The 16454-nt window shown below is 44.5% G+C and overlaps 1 protein-coding gene across 3 annotated transcripts in view; it reads right to left on the bottom strand.

Annotated features, from left to right (window-relative positions):
- The window catches only part of Ankrd55 (ankyrin repeat domain 55), a 110722-nt gene that overhangs the window by 45652 nt on the left and 48616 nt on the right, over window positions 1-16454 (bottom strand). For all 3 annotated transcript variants that reach the window (XM_004664928.2, XM_045139019.1, XM_045139020.1), the window contains one exon: window positions 4240-4368. In XM_004664928.2, coding sequence (XP_004664985.2) covers window positions 4240-4368 — 129 coding nt within the window. The remainder of the gene's footprint in view (window positions 1-4239; window positions 4369-16454) is intronic.

Here is a 16454-nt window from a genome sequence, read left to right as displayed (position 1 = left end):
GAGAGAGAATGGAAGCACCAGGGCCTCTAGCCACTGCAAATAAACTCCAGACACATGCGCCACCGTGTGCATCTTGTCTTACAGGAGTGCTGGGAATCGAACCTGGGTGCTTAGGCTCTGCAGGCAAGTTCCCTCACTGCTAAGCCATCTCTCCAGCCTGGATTTGAACTTTTCCTTAATCATTATCTCCAGTGCAAAACACATAGTAGATGCTCTAGAAATAGCCATTAAACTATGGAGCAAATAAATGGCATTTCCTGATGTACCATCATGGCCAACATGCAAACATTGTAAGTAGGAGTAGCTAAGGTATTGGCACACATTAATAAAACCTCTCTTATCACAGTGGTTCTCAACTCTTACAGTATATTATAATTTCCTGTGACAAGGAAGGAACTTAAAAAAAAATATGCCTAGGCTGGAGAGATGGCTTAGTGGTTTAGGCATTTTCCTGCAAAGCTAAAGGACCCAGGTTCAATTCCCAAGTACCCACATGAGCCAGATGCACAAGGTGGCACATGTGGTCCCAGTCCATTTGCAGAGGCTAGAGGCCCTGGCATACCCATTCTCTCTCCCTTTTACCCATTCTCTCAAATAAACAAATAAAAATAAAAGTAAATAATTTAGGACTAGAGAGATAGCTTAGTGGTTAGAACACTTGCCTGCAAAGCCATAGGACCCAGGTTCAATTCCCCAGGACCCACATAAGCCAGATGCACAAAGTGGCGCATGCTTCTGGAGTTTGTTTGCAGTGGCTGGAGGTCTTGGTGCGCCCATTCTGTCTCTCCCTCTTCCTCTCTCTCAAATAAATAAATAAATAAAAATAAATATTTATTTGAAGTTTTTAAAAAAAATATGCCTAAGCCCTACCCTGGAACAGCTAAACGAGAAACCAAGAGTTGGGGCCTGGGCATCAGTATTGCTTGAAAGTGTGTCAGAGGATCCTCTTGCAGGCAACAGATTGAAAGCTCTAGACCGACATCATGGTTATTTAGAGAGACAGAATATTCAAGACACGAGTATGACAAGCCTCCACTGAAGAAGTTAGGGACCAACAGCTTACTTTGTGGGGTGCGGGAGGGAAAACCCAATTCTGGCCCTGGGATTGACCAGCCAAAGCCCATGGTTTAAGGATTATAATTTCTCCACCTTCTACTTGTCTTTGGGTCTCCCCTCCCCCCTGTTGAGTAATAGAATGCTATCCAGGAGGAAGAGTTCTACGGAATTACCATTAGTTTTTGTTGTTGTTATTGTTGTTGTTTTAGTTTCAGTGAAGAGCTCTGTCAGTTTATTGTCAGAGAAATGGGTTTTATAAGCATTTGAGGGCGGGTGTGTGTGTGGGGAGGATCCTAAGGGGATTGAATGTTGCTAGCCTGTGCCTAGGAAGATTCTTCCCACCGTGTAGGCAATGGAGTGGGAGGTGGGGGTCAGGTGATCTAGGGTCTCAGGGGCCTGGGCTGTGTGAAGGTGCTGGCTGATAAGGAGTTTCCTAGGCAACTGGCCAAAGGTCACAGGGCTCTGGGCAAAACCTATGTTCAGGTCTGGGGCTTGGAGAGGGTGTGGTCTCCTGTAGGTGGGGGCTTAGCCACGCCTGGCAGCTCAGGCCCTTCTCCTGAAGGCTCCAGCCTGTGCCTGACAGTGCCTGACAACTCCCCCTTTGTTTTATTTTCTTTATTTTTTAACTTTAATTTATTTGACATAGAAAGAGGGAGAGAGAGAGAGAGAGAGAGAGAGGAGAGAGTGATAATGGGCACATCAGGGTCTCCATCCACTGCAAACGAACTTCAGTTGCATGTGCCCTCTTGTGCATCTGGCTAACGTGGGTCCTAGGGAATCAAACCAGGGTCCTTTGACTTTGCAGGCAAACGTCTTAACCGCTAAGCCATCCCTCCAACCCCCCACCCCCTTTGCTTTTATAATGGGGCCCAAATGAGTTCTTTATAATTTATTACAGGTCCAGATAGAGTTAGGTGGTGTACAAGGGACTGATCAATAGCAACCATGTATGAGGGAGAACGTGCTGCATCGGTCTTTCTCAGCCTGTGTGACCTGGCGCAGTGTGGATCATTCAGTCCCCCAAAGCCACACATGTCTGGGAGACTCCCCTTAGTTCAAATCCAAGTCTGTTAGTGAAGCCCAGAGAATGCCTTCATTCTGGTTTTGCCAAACTGCCTCTTAGAGGGTGAGAACAGAGGTCACAGCCCCATGGAGTCACACGCTCAGAAGTTCAGGCATGGAGTCCGGAGATGTGCCAGTTTACAGGCATTGCTGGAGATCCCATTGCAAGGGCTAATATTTTTTTGGGGGCTGGGATGGAGAAAGGCAGAGAATAGGAGGTCTATGGATGCCCAGGGGAGGTTTTTAAAGGGCACTTGCATCCCAGAACAAGGGAATCAAAGTATGTGGGGGAATATACAGGAAATGACCCTGATGCCATCTTCAACTGAGCTGAGCACCAACGACTCGTGGGCCACTTCCTGGGTGCCAATCCAGGGTCTTTGTGCGGACCCTGCTGCTGGAGTGATCCCCACGGTGGCTCCTGACTAGCTGGAGGGCAGTTTTTTTGGTGCCTTGGGCAGAGAATGGCAGGGAGGGGAAGGGCCGTGCCAGTAAATACCGAAAGTATGTTAGGAGGATGCCCAGGCAGGTGGAAATGACAAAAACAAGTTTTTCTCCCATTGTCTCTGGCAAAGAGAGGTTGAAGCCAAGCTTAAAGGGACAAAAACAGAGCAGTTTCCACATCATTTCTGTTTTCAGGCACCTGTGTCAGCCCTGAAAGCCCCAGGTGCCCTCCCCTGCGTCGCCGGGCACAAGAAGACACTGGGTGAAACCACAGTTGGGGGTGGCAGAGGTACATCACCAAGGTACTGGCAGTGGCTCCAGAGGGTGTCCAGCCTGGGCCAGTGGTAATAAACAGCGGGGGTTCTGTGTGTAGGCATTCAAGGCCTGACTGATCTTGCCAGCCTACGCTAAGAGGCTTGCTACTTCTCTCCTTAGGGGATGGAATTTAGGGGACCCCCTCTGTTAATCTGCCAGCCATACCCTTCCCCCCTTGGAAACAGAATTCACTTCAGACCCGTTAGCTTGTGGTCTCTCACCTCGTTCTCAGTTTGACCTTTCTTGGACACCGGAGTGAATAGGCCTCTATGTGATATCTTTGATTTTGTGGACCAACCCTTGCACTAACTCCTGGGAGGATGAAGGAGGAACACAAGTCCCTCTTTTCAGGGAGCATCTGCAATAACGTGCAGTAGAGGATGAGGATAGAAGAGGCAAACAGTTGAGGTTCAAAGACTTGGAAGGGATTTTCCGAGTAACCCTTGGAGGTCACTGTAGGCCAGTTAGGAAGCACTGAAATGCCCCGAGAGTCAGGCGTATGTGTGTGTTAAGTCAACGGCTCCAAACTGATAGATTTGCCATCACTGGCTCCTCTGGATAGGGAAGAGGACCAGAAACAATCTTACTTGCTCTGTCACATAGATATCTTTAAAAAAAAATTTTTTATTTCATTTCTTTATGAGAGAGAGCGGGCAGGGAGAGGATGAGTATGCCCAGTCTTCTAGGCACTGCAAACAAACTCTAGACGTCTGTGTATCTGGCCTACGTGGGTCCTGGGGAATCGAATCTGGGTCCTTAGTCTTCGTAGGTAAACTCCTTCACTGTTAAGCTATCTCTCCAGCCTGGATTTCTTTTTCTTTTTCTTTACTTGTTTACTTGCAAGCAGAGAGAGGCAGGAAAGAGAGAGGGGAAGAATGGGTGCGCCAGGACCTCTAGCCACTGCAAAAGAACTCCAGATGCATGCGCCACTTTGTGTATCTGGCTTTATGTGGGCACCAGGGATTCAACCAGGGTCATTAGGCTTTTGCAGGCAGGGATCTTAACCTCTGAGACAACTCTCTAGCCCCTGGAGTTCTTTTTAAAATATTTATTTACTTATTTATTTGAAAGAGAAAGAGAATGGGCGCACTAGGGCCTCTTGCCACTGCAAACAAACTCTAGATGCATGCACCACTTTGTGCGTCTGGCTTTACATGGGCACTCAGGAATCAAGTACAGGCCACCAGGCTTTGCAAGCAATTGTCTTTAATCGCTGAGCCCTACCATGCAGCTTTCTTACCAACATCAAGACTTATGCCTATGGCAACTTTATCTTTTGAGGCCGACCTCCTCAGAAAAAAAATAAATAAAGGCCACTTTATATCACTTAAGCTTGAGACAGGTCAAGGGACAGTGACTCACTTGCACTGCCCAGTGGAGAGCTGTTTTAAAGTCCTTGTCCACGAGGGTAGGGTCTGCCCCTTTCTTCAGCAGCATCTGGGTGTGTTGAGGCCGGTTGTGGAATGCTGCCCAGTGCAGCGGCGTCATTCCCTGCAACATAATGATCAGAGGGGGACAGGGATGAACACAGGCTTCCAGGAAGGAAAATGAGACACACCTGTCCTCCCCAAGCCCAGGGGCTGTCACCGCATTGCTTGCTTGTTGCTTAGCAGCTCATTCATTAAGCCATCCATTTTGTCAGGTTAGTAATAAATATCGTGAAATTTTGTGAAGGTTATAAACGTGAGTAAGAGAAGCGTGATCTCATGGGAGCTGCGCCATGGTAGAGGAACAGAGAGGTAATACACATGGAATAGCCAGAGGGGTTTCCACGCTATGTCATGTACACAAGACGGCCGTGTTAGAGAGTAACAAAGGGGGCGAGGCTTGTTCTAAACAGGCTCTTTGTGAGAAGGACTGAGGGGAAGCAGATAGCTAACACCAGGCCACAGAGACCATAGTGCGCCCAAGGAAGGCTTCTGAGATTGGAGTCGTGGCAGGATGCAAATTCCCACCAAGGGAGGGACATGGTCTGACGGCTATTGTTCCAGTGCCTGGAACAAAAGAAGACTGTGGGCATAGCTGAATGAGTGAAGAAAGAGAGGAGGAAAGGTTCAAGAAGGAGACAGGCCAGGCGTGGTGGCGCACTTGGAAGGCAGAGGTAGGAGGATCACTGTGAGTTCGAGGCCACCCTGAGACTACATAGTGAATTCCAGGTCAGCGTGGGCCAGAGTGAAACCCTACCTCAACAAACAAACAAACAAACAAACAAAAGGAGATGGCCGCTGATCTTGGAGATATGAGGGAGGTTACTGACCTTACATAGACCATTTAGATTTTATTCTAAACTCAATGGAAAGACAGTGCAGGATTTTTTTTTTTTTTTTTTTGAGGCAAGCCCAACAGATTACCCTTGTTTTTCTTTTATGAGAGAGAGAGAGGGAGGGGGAGATAAAATTGGTGCCCCAACCACTGCAGTCGAACTCCAGATGTGTGCACCTCCTTGCACGCACGTGTGACCTTGCGAGCTTGTGTCACTGTGCATCTGATTACGTGGGACCTGGAGAGTCAAACATGAGTCCTTAGACTTCATAAGCAAGCACCTTAACTACTAAACCACCTTTCCAGCCTGACAGGAGAGGATTTTAAACAGCTGAAAGAACGGAGTTGTGTGAGTCTATCAGATGAAGCCCAGTTGCTTTGTGAATTTAAGGTCATAGAGTTAAGGTATAATTTAATGGTCAGTGATTTGGGGTTGGGAAATGGTGGCCCAAAAGGACTGGTTAGTATTCAGGAACATTTCATGAAAGATGGCCTCTCCTCCTTGCTCAGTCCTCTCTACCTTAAATGTACCCAAATTAAGTTGAGATGAAGGTACCTGCAGAGTGTAGCGTTGAAGCTTCACTTTTCGCCAGCCATCCCTGCAGGTGACATAAGGATAAGTGACGCTGCCTTGGCCACCTCTGCTGCATGGGACAAGCTGAGTGGAGGAGACAGGCTTTGGCCTAGTCAGGCCAAAGCTAACAGTTATGGACACAGAGAGCCAGATGAGTTCTTATATCTAATACTTTTATTGATTGATTTATTTGCAGAGAGAGAGAAAGAGAGAGAATGGGCACACCGCAGACTCCAGCCACTGCAAACAAACTCCAGATGTATGCGCCATAGGGTGTGAGATTTGTGGGGCCCTGGGATTAGCATGTCAAATTCCCTCAAGCAGTTCCACATTTTATTATTTGTTTATTTGCAAATAGAGAGAGAGAGAGAAAGAAAACAGGCACGCCAGGGCCTCTGGCCATCGCAAACAAATTCCAGACATGTATATATATATGCGCCACCTTGTGCTTCTGGCTTTAGGTGGGCGCTGGGAAATCGAACCTGGGTTGCTAGCCCAAGTTCTGTACCTTAAATCTGTAATTTATGGCATGCTTTCAGAGTTCAAGTTTCATGTGCTATATAACACTGAGTCTCAAGGGATATTCTTGAGGCTATTTTGAAAAATTGGTTCCATATGGGAAAAAACAATACTGGTCTAGGAGTTGGAATGTATTACTCTTATTTCAACAGTTGAATTTTTACTTGAAATACAGAATAGCTTAATGTGTTTCAATGGGCTCTCTTCATTTTTCAACTGGGCCCACTGAGATCAGAAATACAAATCCAAAGGAAACAGATTCTTCTTTTTAATTATTTTATTTTTTATTTTAGAGATAGAATTGGCATTCCTGAGTTTCAGCCAGTTGTACCACCTAGTGGGCATGTGCGACCTTGTGATTGCCTCACCTTTGTGCATCTGGCTTATGTGGGATCTGGAGAGTCGAACATGGGTCCTCAGGCCTTACAGGCAAGTGCCTTAACTGCTGAACCATCTCTCCAGTCCAGATTCTTCTTTCTCTTCTTCTTTTTTAAAGTGTTGCACTTCATACTGATTACTTCTTTTCCAGCTCCCAATCACATTTGTTTCAGTCATTATTTCAGTATTTAGGGCTAAAGGCCCTGAGTCAGTTTTTCACTTGTGGGAGTAGAAGCTTCACAAGCACAGGCTTTTGCCTGGAACAGCACCGGGCACATTGTAGAGGGGACATAACTATTACTTATTAAGGGAACGGATGGTGTCTCACTGTTCTTGATGGCATTTCTGGCTTTTATAAAAAAAATATGTCTTTGCTTTTTTCATATACACATGAGAGGAAAAGGCAGAGAATAGCTTCTCCTCTACAGAAAATGAGCTTGTCTAATATGAGTGCCATTACTAACTCATCAACTGACACCTGATAGAATTGTTGGTTAGCATTCCTAGGGACCTTGCCTTTAGTACTCCAAGGTGAAGTGGATGGCAGGGGATACGTAGAGGCATGAAATGAGGATGTGAAAATTCAGTGTGGAGATGTGGTTGTGGAGTAAACTGTGGTTATGCACTGGTAATTCTTTTTTTTTTTTAATTTTAATTTTTTTTTAAAAATTTTTATTTATTTATTTGAGAGCGACAGACACAGAGAGAAAGACAGATAGAGGGAGAGAGAGAGAATGGGCGCGCCAGGGTTTCCAGCCTCTGCAAACGAACTCCAGACGCGTGCGCCCCCTTGTGCATCTGGCTAATGTGGGACCTGGGGAACCGAGCCTCGAACCGGGGTCCTTAGGCTTCACAGGCAAGCGCTTAACCGCTAAGCCATCTCTCCAGCCCATGCACTGGTAATTCTTGTCTTCTGTATCTTCTGAATAATTATTAATAATAAATTAATAATTAATTAATATTTCTGTATCTTCTAAAACACCAACCTGAAAACCCAATCCTTGCATGCGTTAGTAAAAGGAGTGGGACAAGACAAACTCTACTTTATATACATTTTATCTCTGAGTCTTTGCAATGAGCCCAAGGGGTAAGTTTTTAGGACCATTTTGTAGGTGAGGAAACCAATAAGCAGGTAAAGTGATTTGTCTAATGCCACTGGCTGAGTACTTAGTGGGCCTGAGATTCAAATCCAGATTTCTATGGTTCTGGGGAAAAATGTTTCCCTCACATACTATGCTGGTCGACTTTACATTTGGAAATGAGCTCATGGTGTTGGAAACTGATTTTCTTTGTGACGTTAGCCATGTTGAAGGTGGTGTCACTGTGTGGAATGACGCCTTTCAACCAGGGTAAGGGTTGCCACCTTATATTGTTGGTTGTTGCATTTGACAATGACCCTAAGCTCCTCATAAAAGTGTGGCTGGTGGCATCTTTAGAATGATTGACCATCTTCTTCATGGCCCCATATAAAGACTTGACTTACCTTCTGTGAATAGTACTGGCATGTAAACAACTTGTGAAGATTCAATTAAGAGAAATCCCCTGCTGTTTGTTTGTTTTTGTTCCAGTTGAGCCAATGAGAAATAAAAATAAACCCCTGTAGTGTTACTAATATGAAAACCGAAACTTTCGACATCAGCTCAAGGGCAGCAGTTGGTCTTCTCGCACAACGCTCTGTTGAAGTCCATCTTCCTACAATGCCTTCTTTCCCCTTCCTCCAGCTTGGGCAGAGCCTGTGGGTGGGCATGACAATCCTGTGGGACTCTGGTGACCATGTACAGGGATGGCTTTAGGTCTGATAGCTTTAATCTGTGTTAGGCAGTGACAGGAATCACAATGTACCTGTGAGACACAGCCAGGCATGTTCACCGTGTGTGTCATATTCACCGTGGGGTGCCCATTGCGCTGAGCACACAGTACGGGTTCAAGAAATGTTTACCAGAAGTCCTGAATTGCAGCTTGTCAAGGCTCCCACAAACACATGGGGTATTGAATTTGTTAAATGCGAGACAGACATCTGTCTGTCTTTGCTGCCAGCAGCTAGCTGGGTCACACTGAGTATTTAGTCAGGTCACCCTTGAAGTGCCTAGGGACTAAAAAAATCTAGGAATCACAGACATGTTGCAGTAAATACCCAGATGGAAATTTATTCTAAGAAACATAAAAAGCACTGGTTCAAAGAGTGGCTAGCAATTCCCACGATGTGAGAAAGATAAGCTCTCCAGAATGTTCTGAAGGGAAGTGCTGTCTCTCCACTGACTTCAGATGTGTTTGTAAGGTTGCTCAAGAATGAGGTGGCATGGTGGCACGTGCCTTTAATCCCAGCTCTTGGGAGGACAAACTAAGGAGGATCACCATGAGTTCAAGGCCGTCCTGAGACTACAGAGTGAATCCCCGGTTAGCATAGGCTAGCGCCACCCTACCTCAAAAAACCAAAAGAAAAAAAAACAAAAAAACAAGCAAACAAACAGAAGAGAACTCGATGCACATGATACCTATCGGGTGCATGGCTGGGCTGCTTTGGAAATGCGTAGATGAGTAACTCAGAGCCTCAAGCTCGTACCACTGCGATTTCTGCTCGATTTACAGGTTCTATCAGCTTCTTAGAACTTTCCCCCCCTCCAAAAAAAAAAAAAAATCCCCACTGTTAACTTTTTTGTTTTCTGAGCCAGAAATCAATTTTGTGTGTGTGTGAGGCAATTTTCATGTTGCACAATTGCTGCTTAAATAGCTCTAGGTGACATGAAAGGGCACAGAGGGGACTATTGATGTGGCTGCCACAGTAGTGTTTGTCAGGGTACAACCAGGGGCAGAGAGATGGCAGGTGGCTGGGAGGTCGGCAAAACGGCTCCTCGCCCCTCTTGAAGCGTCAGATTTCACCGATGCTCGGCTTGTCCCTGTGACGTTCAAAAATTCACATGGTGTGTGCGTGGGGGGCGGGGGGAGGTGCCTGCACAGCCTCACAACCTGGGTTCCTGTCCCCAGGACCCACGTAAAGACAGATGCGTGCATCTGGAGTTTGTTTGCAGTGGCTAGAGGCTCTGTTTCTCTCTCTCTCTCTCTTTCCCTGCAAATAAAAACACATTACATGGGATTCATCCCCCAATCACACATAACTGTAAAGCATGTGAACTTGCATCAGAAAAATAAGCTACGATCTTTGTTTTTCACTCACTTCTAGTTGAAAACATTGCCTGTCTTCTCAGTTACGAGATAGAGTTGCTAGCAGCGTTAGCAGGGGCTATAGATATTTTAATCTTTTATTCACATGTGTCACTACTTTGAAATTGTAGGACTTTTTGGTCCCACTAACTGATTAATAATAATAAAAAAATTTTAATGGGGCTGGAGAGATGGCTTAGAGGTTAAGGCATTTGCCTACAGAGCCAAAGGACCTAGGTTTGATTCCCCAGGACCCACATAAGCCAGATGCACAAGGGGCACATGCATCTAGAGTTCGTTTGCAGTGGCCAGAGGCACTGGTCTGTCTCTCTTCTCTCTTTTCTCTACATCTCTCTTTGTGCTTACTAATAAATAAATAAAATTTAAAACAAAACTTAAAAAAAGTTATATATGCTAACACTGGTGGTGAATACCTGCGATCTCAGATACGTGGGAGGTAGAGGTAGGAGGACTGCAAAGTCAAGATCAGTCTAGACCAAAGCCAGCCTCAGCACCTTGGCGAGATTCTGTGTCAAAATAAAAGTTGAAAGCAACCCAGGGAAGACAGCTCTTCAGCAGAGTGACTGCTTGGATCAGGCTCAATTCCCAATGCCACAAAACTAATTTACTATATAAACGAAGCATGTATTTTACTATTACAATTGTTCTTTAAAATATTTCTTTAGGGCTGGAGAGATGGCTTAGCAGTTAAGCGCTTGCCTGTGAAGCCTAAGGACCCCGGTTCGAGGCTCGGTTCCCCAGGTCCCACGTTAGCCAGATGCAAAAGGGGGCGCACGCGTCTGGAGTTCGTTTGCAGAGGGTGGAAGCCCTGGCGCGCCCATTCTCTCTCTCTTCCTCTATCTGTCTCTCTCTCTGTGTCTGTCGCTTTCAAATAAATAAATAAAATTTTAAAAATAATTTCTTTAAATGTGTAATCTTTTATTAAAAAATTTATGTATTTATTTATGAGAGCGAGAGAGACAAAGAGACAGAGATGAGACAGACAGAGACAGAGAATGGACACATCAAGGCCCCTAGCAACTGCAAACAAATTCCAGATGTATGTGCATCTGGCTTATGTGGGCCCTAGGGAATAGAACCTGGATCCTTAGGCTTTGCAGGCAAGTGCCTTAACCACTAAGCAATCTCTTCTGCCCCTTTAAAATATTTTGATAACTATATTTCATAATAATTGGTCTCTTTTGTTATCCTATATACTTTGTTTTATATAACCTCAGATAGACTTTTGAGAGAAGGGCCTTAGGCTTTGCCAGCACATGGAACTGTTTATGTCACACAGATGGGTAAGGATTCCTGTTTTAGAGCCTATATGACATCTTTTTCTAAAAAGCCAAACATAAGCCTGGCATGGTGGTACACGCCTTTAACCCCAGCACTCGGGACACAGAGGTAGGAAGATCGCCGTGAGTTCGAGGCCACCCTGAGACAACATAGTGAATTCCAGGTCAGCCTGGGCTAGAGCGAGACCCTACCTCAAAAAAAAAAAAAAAAAAAAAAAAAGCCAAACATGATTTTTTTCTTGAATTTAAATTTTCTCTGTCTCTATAATGGGTGTACATACATGTGCATATATGATATATACATATATACATCCTAGACAATGAAAGAAATGATTTATATCTGTACACACTTTTCTGCTACTCACTGTGTTCCCATTACTGAGACAGACACCAGGAATGTCAAGATGAATGAGGCATTTACTGACTTATGGGGTGAGGGAGAGACAGAGATGTGTGCTCTTAAGCAGTCCTTGCCTTATTCTAATTTTTCATTTTTTATTTATTTGCAAGCAGAGAGAGAGCGGGAGGGAGAGAAAGAGAGAGAGAGAGAATGGGCACACCAGGGTTTCCAGCCACTGCAAACCAACTCCAGATGCATGCATCTGGCTTTACGTGGGAACTGGGGAATTGAACCCTGGTCATTGGGCTTTGCAGGCCTTAACTCTCCAGTCTCCATACTTTATTTTTTAAAGACGTTCAGTTTTAGTATAAAATTCTGATGCACGATGAAATCACTTGGTTATTGTACCTCTTGTTCTGTGTAAAGTGAGAAGATTTTTAGTCAGGAGCGTTCTTCTGATCTTGCCTTTACAATGCACACTGTCTGGTTACCTGAGGAATGTGGCCGGGTGGAATGGGTCCTAGAGTTCCTGCCCAAATGTTCCCATCTGTTTTTGCAACGTGTATTTAATGGCTAAGAGAGCTGTTACAATGGGAGTTTGGACGGTCCAGCTGCTTATAAAATTTTTCTAATATAAAAATGTGCATAGGACCAGCAATGCCTCCTAAAAAGAAAAAAAAAAAAAAACATGCAAAATCATGCTTCTCTGCACAAATGCACTGAAGGTTTGAATCCAGATGCCAACATTCTGATTTACGCTCTTCCAGAGTCCATGCTAAAATGAGAGCAGAGGAGGTGAGAGTCCAGATGTTAGCAACTTGTCAACTCCCTGTCGCTGCAATACACAGACCTCTCTCTACTGCCAATGATCCTTCTGAGGTCTTGGTTTGAAAAATAAAAGGACAAAGAGCATCTGGCCCCTGCCGTCTTCCCCATGCTGGGACGCTCCGACAGTGGGTAGTCAACTGCTTTATAATTAAACTGGGTTGTAAAAATGAGCAGGAAAACCAGAGATCACTGGAACAAAACAAAGAGTTCCGAAATGAAACTACAAGCTAAAAAACGATGTAGCAAACTAAGAGACCATTTAGCATATTGTGATTAAACTTCTGGGGCCAGGGAAAGCATGCTTTATAAAGATACCAAAAGCAAAAGCAGTCGCGGGAAAGGGTGATGATTTTTTTTTTTTTTTTGGTTTATTTTCATTTATTTATTTGAGAGTGACAGAGAGAGAGAGGAAAATGGACATGCTCCAGGGCTTCTGGCCACTGCAAACGAACTCCAGACAAGTGTGTCCCCTTGTGCATCTGGCTAACGTGGGTCCTTGGCTAACGTGGGTCCTGAGAAATTGAGCCTCGAACCGGGATCCTTACGCTTCACTGGCAAGTGCTTAACCGCTAAGCCATCTCTCCAGCCCAAGGGTGATGATTTTGAGTGCATCCTCCTTAAAAATTTCTGTGCCAGTCACCATGACCAGCTCGAAAAGAAATAACCAACTGTGAAAAAGTATTTAAAGTCCAGCAACAAAGGATCCCTGTTCTGAATATAAAACAAACTCTTACAAATCAGTAAGAAGATGACAAATAACCCAATAACTTCATGGACAAAAGATGTCAGGGGGGAAATCATATTAAGTAAAGTGACTCAAACTCGGAAAAACTAAAATTGCATGTTCTCTCTGATATGCAGGTCTTAGCTTGCAATCTCTATAGTAAGTATGTCTATACAGGAGGCTAAATGTGAACAGAAACTATAAGGATAGAACCAAAAACAAACATAAAGAACAGAAGTAGGGGCTGGAGAGCTGGCTCAGTGGTTGAGGCACTTGCCTGCAAAGCCTAACAACCCTAGTTCAATTCCCTAGTACCCACATAAAGCCAGATGCACAAAGTGGCACCTGGTTCTGGAGTTTGTTTGCAGCAGCTAGAGGCCCTGGTGCCCCCCATTCTCTCTCTCTCTCCCTCCCTGAAAATTAAAAAAAAAAAGTTTAAAGAAGAACAGAAGGGGGAAGACACTGAGGGGTGGAATTAAGGAGGAGATTGGGGGTCGGAGGAAGGAGGGGGAATGGTAGTCAACAAAAACAAATTGTATTTTAAAATGTTGGGATAAATGATAGCTAAATAAATAGGTACACCAACTAAAAAATAAAACCTAAGACCTAAAAAAATAAAAACATACAATGATGAAGATAGACAAAGGTCTTGAGAGGATGAACTGCTCACAATGTCATTTACTGGAGAATGCAACTAAGCAATCCGGCCACAGTGGGAAGAGAAGACCACTTAGCCTCTCGGCGTAGGTAATTTTAGGGAACAGCACATATTAGAAATGTACACTCTACTACCCAGAAATTCTTCAGGAGGAATTCTTGCATAAGATACTCAAGAGGACTTGTCCAAGACTGCTCTTAGCATCAATCTTTGTGAAAGTGAAAACATGGGCGGCAATCGGATGATTCATTCAGAGGGGAGTGACTAAATGGAATGAGATATTTTCACAGCGTGGAATAAATGCTATGAAGCCATTCAAAGGAATGAGTCAGGACTGAAGATATGGCTTAGCAGCTAAGGCACTTCCCGGTAAAGCCAAAGGTTCGATTCCCCAGGACCCACATAAAGCCAGATGCACAAGGTGGCACATGCATCTGGAGTTCATTTGCAGTAGCTAGAGGCCCTGGCGCACCCATTCTCTCTCTCTCTTTCTCTCTGAATCTCTCTCATAAGTAAATGGAATAAGCCAGATTTATATCTATGAACACGGGCACAGTTCCAAGACCTTTTTAAAATATATTTTACTCAATTATTTATTTACGAGGAGAGAGAAGAGAGAGAAAGCTAGAGAGAAGGTGGGAGAGAATGGGTATGCCAGGGCCTCTAGCCACTACAAATGAACTTCAGATGCATGTGCCACCTGGTGCATCTGGCTTTATGTGGGTACTGGGGCATTGAACCTAGGAATATTGGGCTTTGCAGGCAAGTGCTTTAGCTGCTGAACCATCTCTCTAGCCCCAAGATCTATTCTTCAGTTCAGAAAAGGGAATGTTGAAGAAAATCCATAGAGTACAACATCTCTATGTAATATCTCATGGTTTCTAAGAATATATATGGAAAGATTGAGACTGTGTCACATCAGGCAGTAGTTACCTGGGGGCAAAGGTGCTGTGGTGGGAGCAGTCAAGCACTTTCTAGCATTACCTGTAACATTTAAATTGTTGGATATCAAATTTGAATTACATGGGACCCAACAGTATGGAAGAATTGCCTGATGTCACTGAGCTCCGATCAGGGCAGTTTCCACCGTGACATCCACTTCCTTGACGTAAAAGAGCATCATGTCCACTTTCTATGAGGAGTTCTAAGATGGGTTTTAAATTTTGTGTTTCTATTTCCCTCCTCCTTCCATGCTTCCCATGTCTATGGCTTCCAGATTCAACCCAGAGTGAGTTGAAAATATTTAGAAAAAATATATAGAGAGAGACTAAACACATGCAGGCATTTTGGCATTGTTCTTTCAACAATGCAGTATAACATCTGTTTTCACAGTCCTTATGCAGTACTAGTAATATAACACTCAGAGATGATTTAAAGTGCACAAGAAGATAAATACAGGTTATTGGCAAACACTAAACCATTTTATATAAGGGACTTGAGAATCTTTAGACCTTAGTATCCAAGAGGCTTCTTGAAACCAAATCTCTATGCATACTAAAGAATGACTATTCAATATTAATATGTCTGGGTGTTTTTTTTTTTTTCTGGTTTTTCCAGGTAGGTTCTCACTGTAGCCCAGGCTGACCTGGAATTCACTCTGTAGTCTCAGGCTGGCCTTGAACTCATGGCAATCCTCCTACCTCTGCCTCCCTAATGCTGCGATTAAAGATGTGCACTACCATGCTGAACTAAAATGAAGATATTAATAATATGATAATAATAAATATATCCATATATATGTGTATATTTGTATACAGTGCGAAAAATCATAGGCAAACATTAGGTGGTGACTTTAGATAGACAGACACATCCCACAGTAAAATAGACAGCAGATGTGACATTGGGTAGAAAGGGTCCTTTTTTAAAATTAATATTTTATTTATTTATTTGCAAGCAGAGAGAGAAAAAGAGAGAGAGAGAGAAACAGGCAAAGAAAGAATGGGTGTGCCAAGGCCTCCAGTCACTGCAAACAAACTCCAAATTCATGTGCCACTTTATACATCTGGCTTTATATGAGTTCTGGGGAAGTGAACCTGAGTCATCGGGCTATGCAGGCAAGCACCTTAACTGCTGAGCCATCTTTCCAGGCCAGGGAAAGTACCTTTTTATTTTTGTTTGTTTGTTTTTCTTTTAGAGAGAGAGAGGCCGCAGCCACTGCAATCAAACACCAGATGCTTGCACTACCAATTGGGCATATGCAACCTTGCGCTTGCCTCACCTTTGTGCACCTTGCTTACATGGGACCTAGAGAGTCGAACATGGGTCCTCAGACTTCGAAGGCAAGCGCCTTCGCTAAGCCATCTTCCCAGCCCCAAAAGTACTTTTCCAAGCCCTTGATCTCTGAGCTTGGAACTCAGTTGGTCCAAATGTTGATGGGATCGCAAGAATTTTTTTCCCAGAAGTCACTTTGTTTCCACGAGCAAGAGCTAAGAACTTAAAAACTATTTCTCGCATATTGTCTGGAAGGTAATATGATGGCAGCTCTCAAATGTTCGCTTTCATCCACCTTAGGCCTTCTGGGGAGGGAGGCATGGAGAGCGATGCCTTTGCTGGGGGAGGTTAGTTCAGCTTTGAGTAGTCAGAGCTGGAGGACTGCAAATCACCAGCTGTCCAAATAAGGCCCACTTGGGGCCTGAGGCTGGGGCTGAGGTGGAGGAAGTGGTGGGGAACTTTCCTGCAGTCTAGACGTTGCCAGTCTGCCAACCTAAGTGCAGCCACTTCTAGTGCCCTGCTCCTCGGGGCAGACGTGGGCGGAGAGTGATCAGTGTGCCTGCCCCATCTCTGAAAGCAGAAGTCTTAAGACGGTGAAATCCCCTGTCTTCTGAGGTTTG

This window comes from Jaculus jaculus, chromosome 20 (genome assembly GCF_020740685.1).
Source record: "Jaculus jaculus isolate mJacJac1 chromosome 20, mJacJac1.mat.Y.cur, whole genome shotgun sequence".
NCBI lineage: Eukaryota > Metazoa > Chordata > Mammalia > Rodentia > Dipodidae > Jaculus > Jaculus jaculus.
This window is presented reverse-complemented; position numbering and strand designations above follow the sequence as displayed.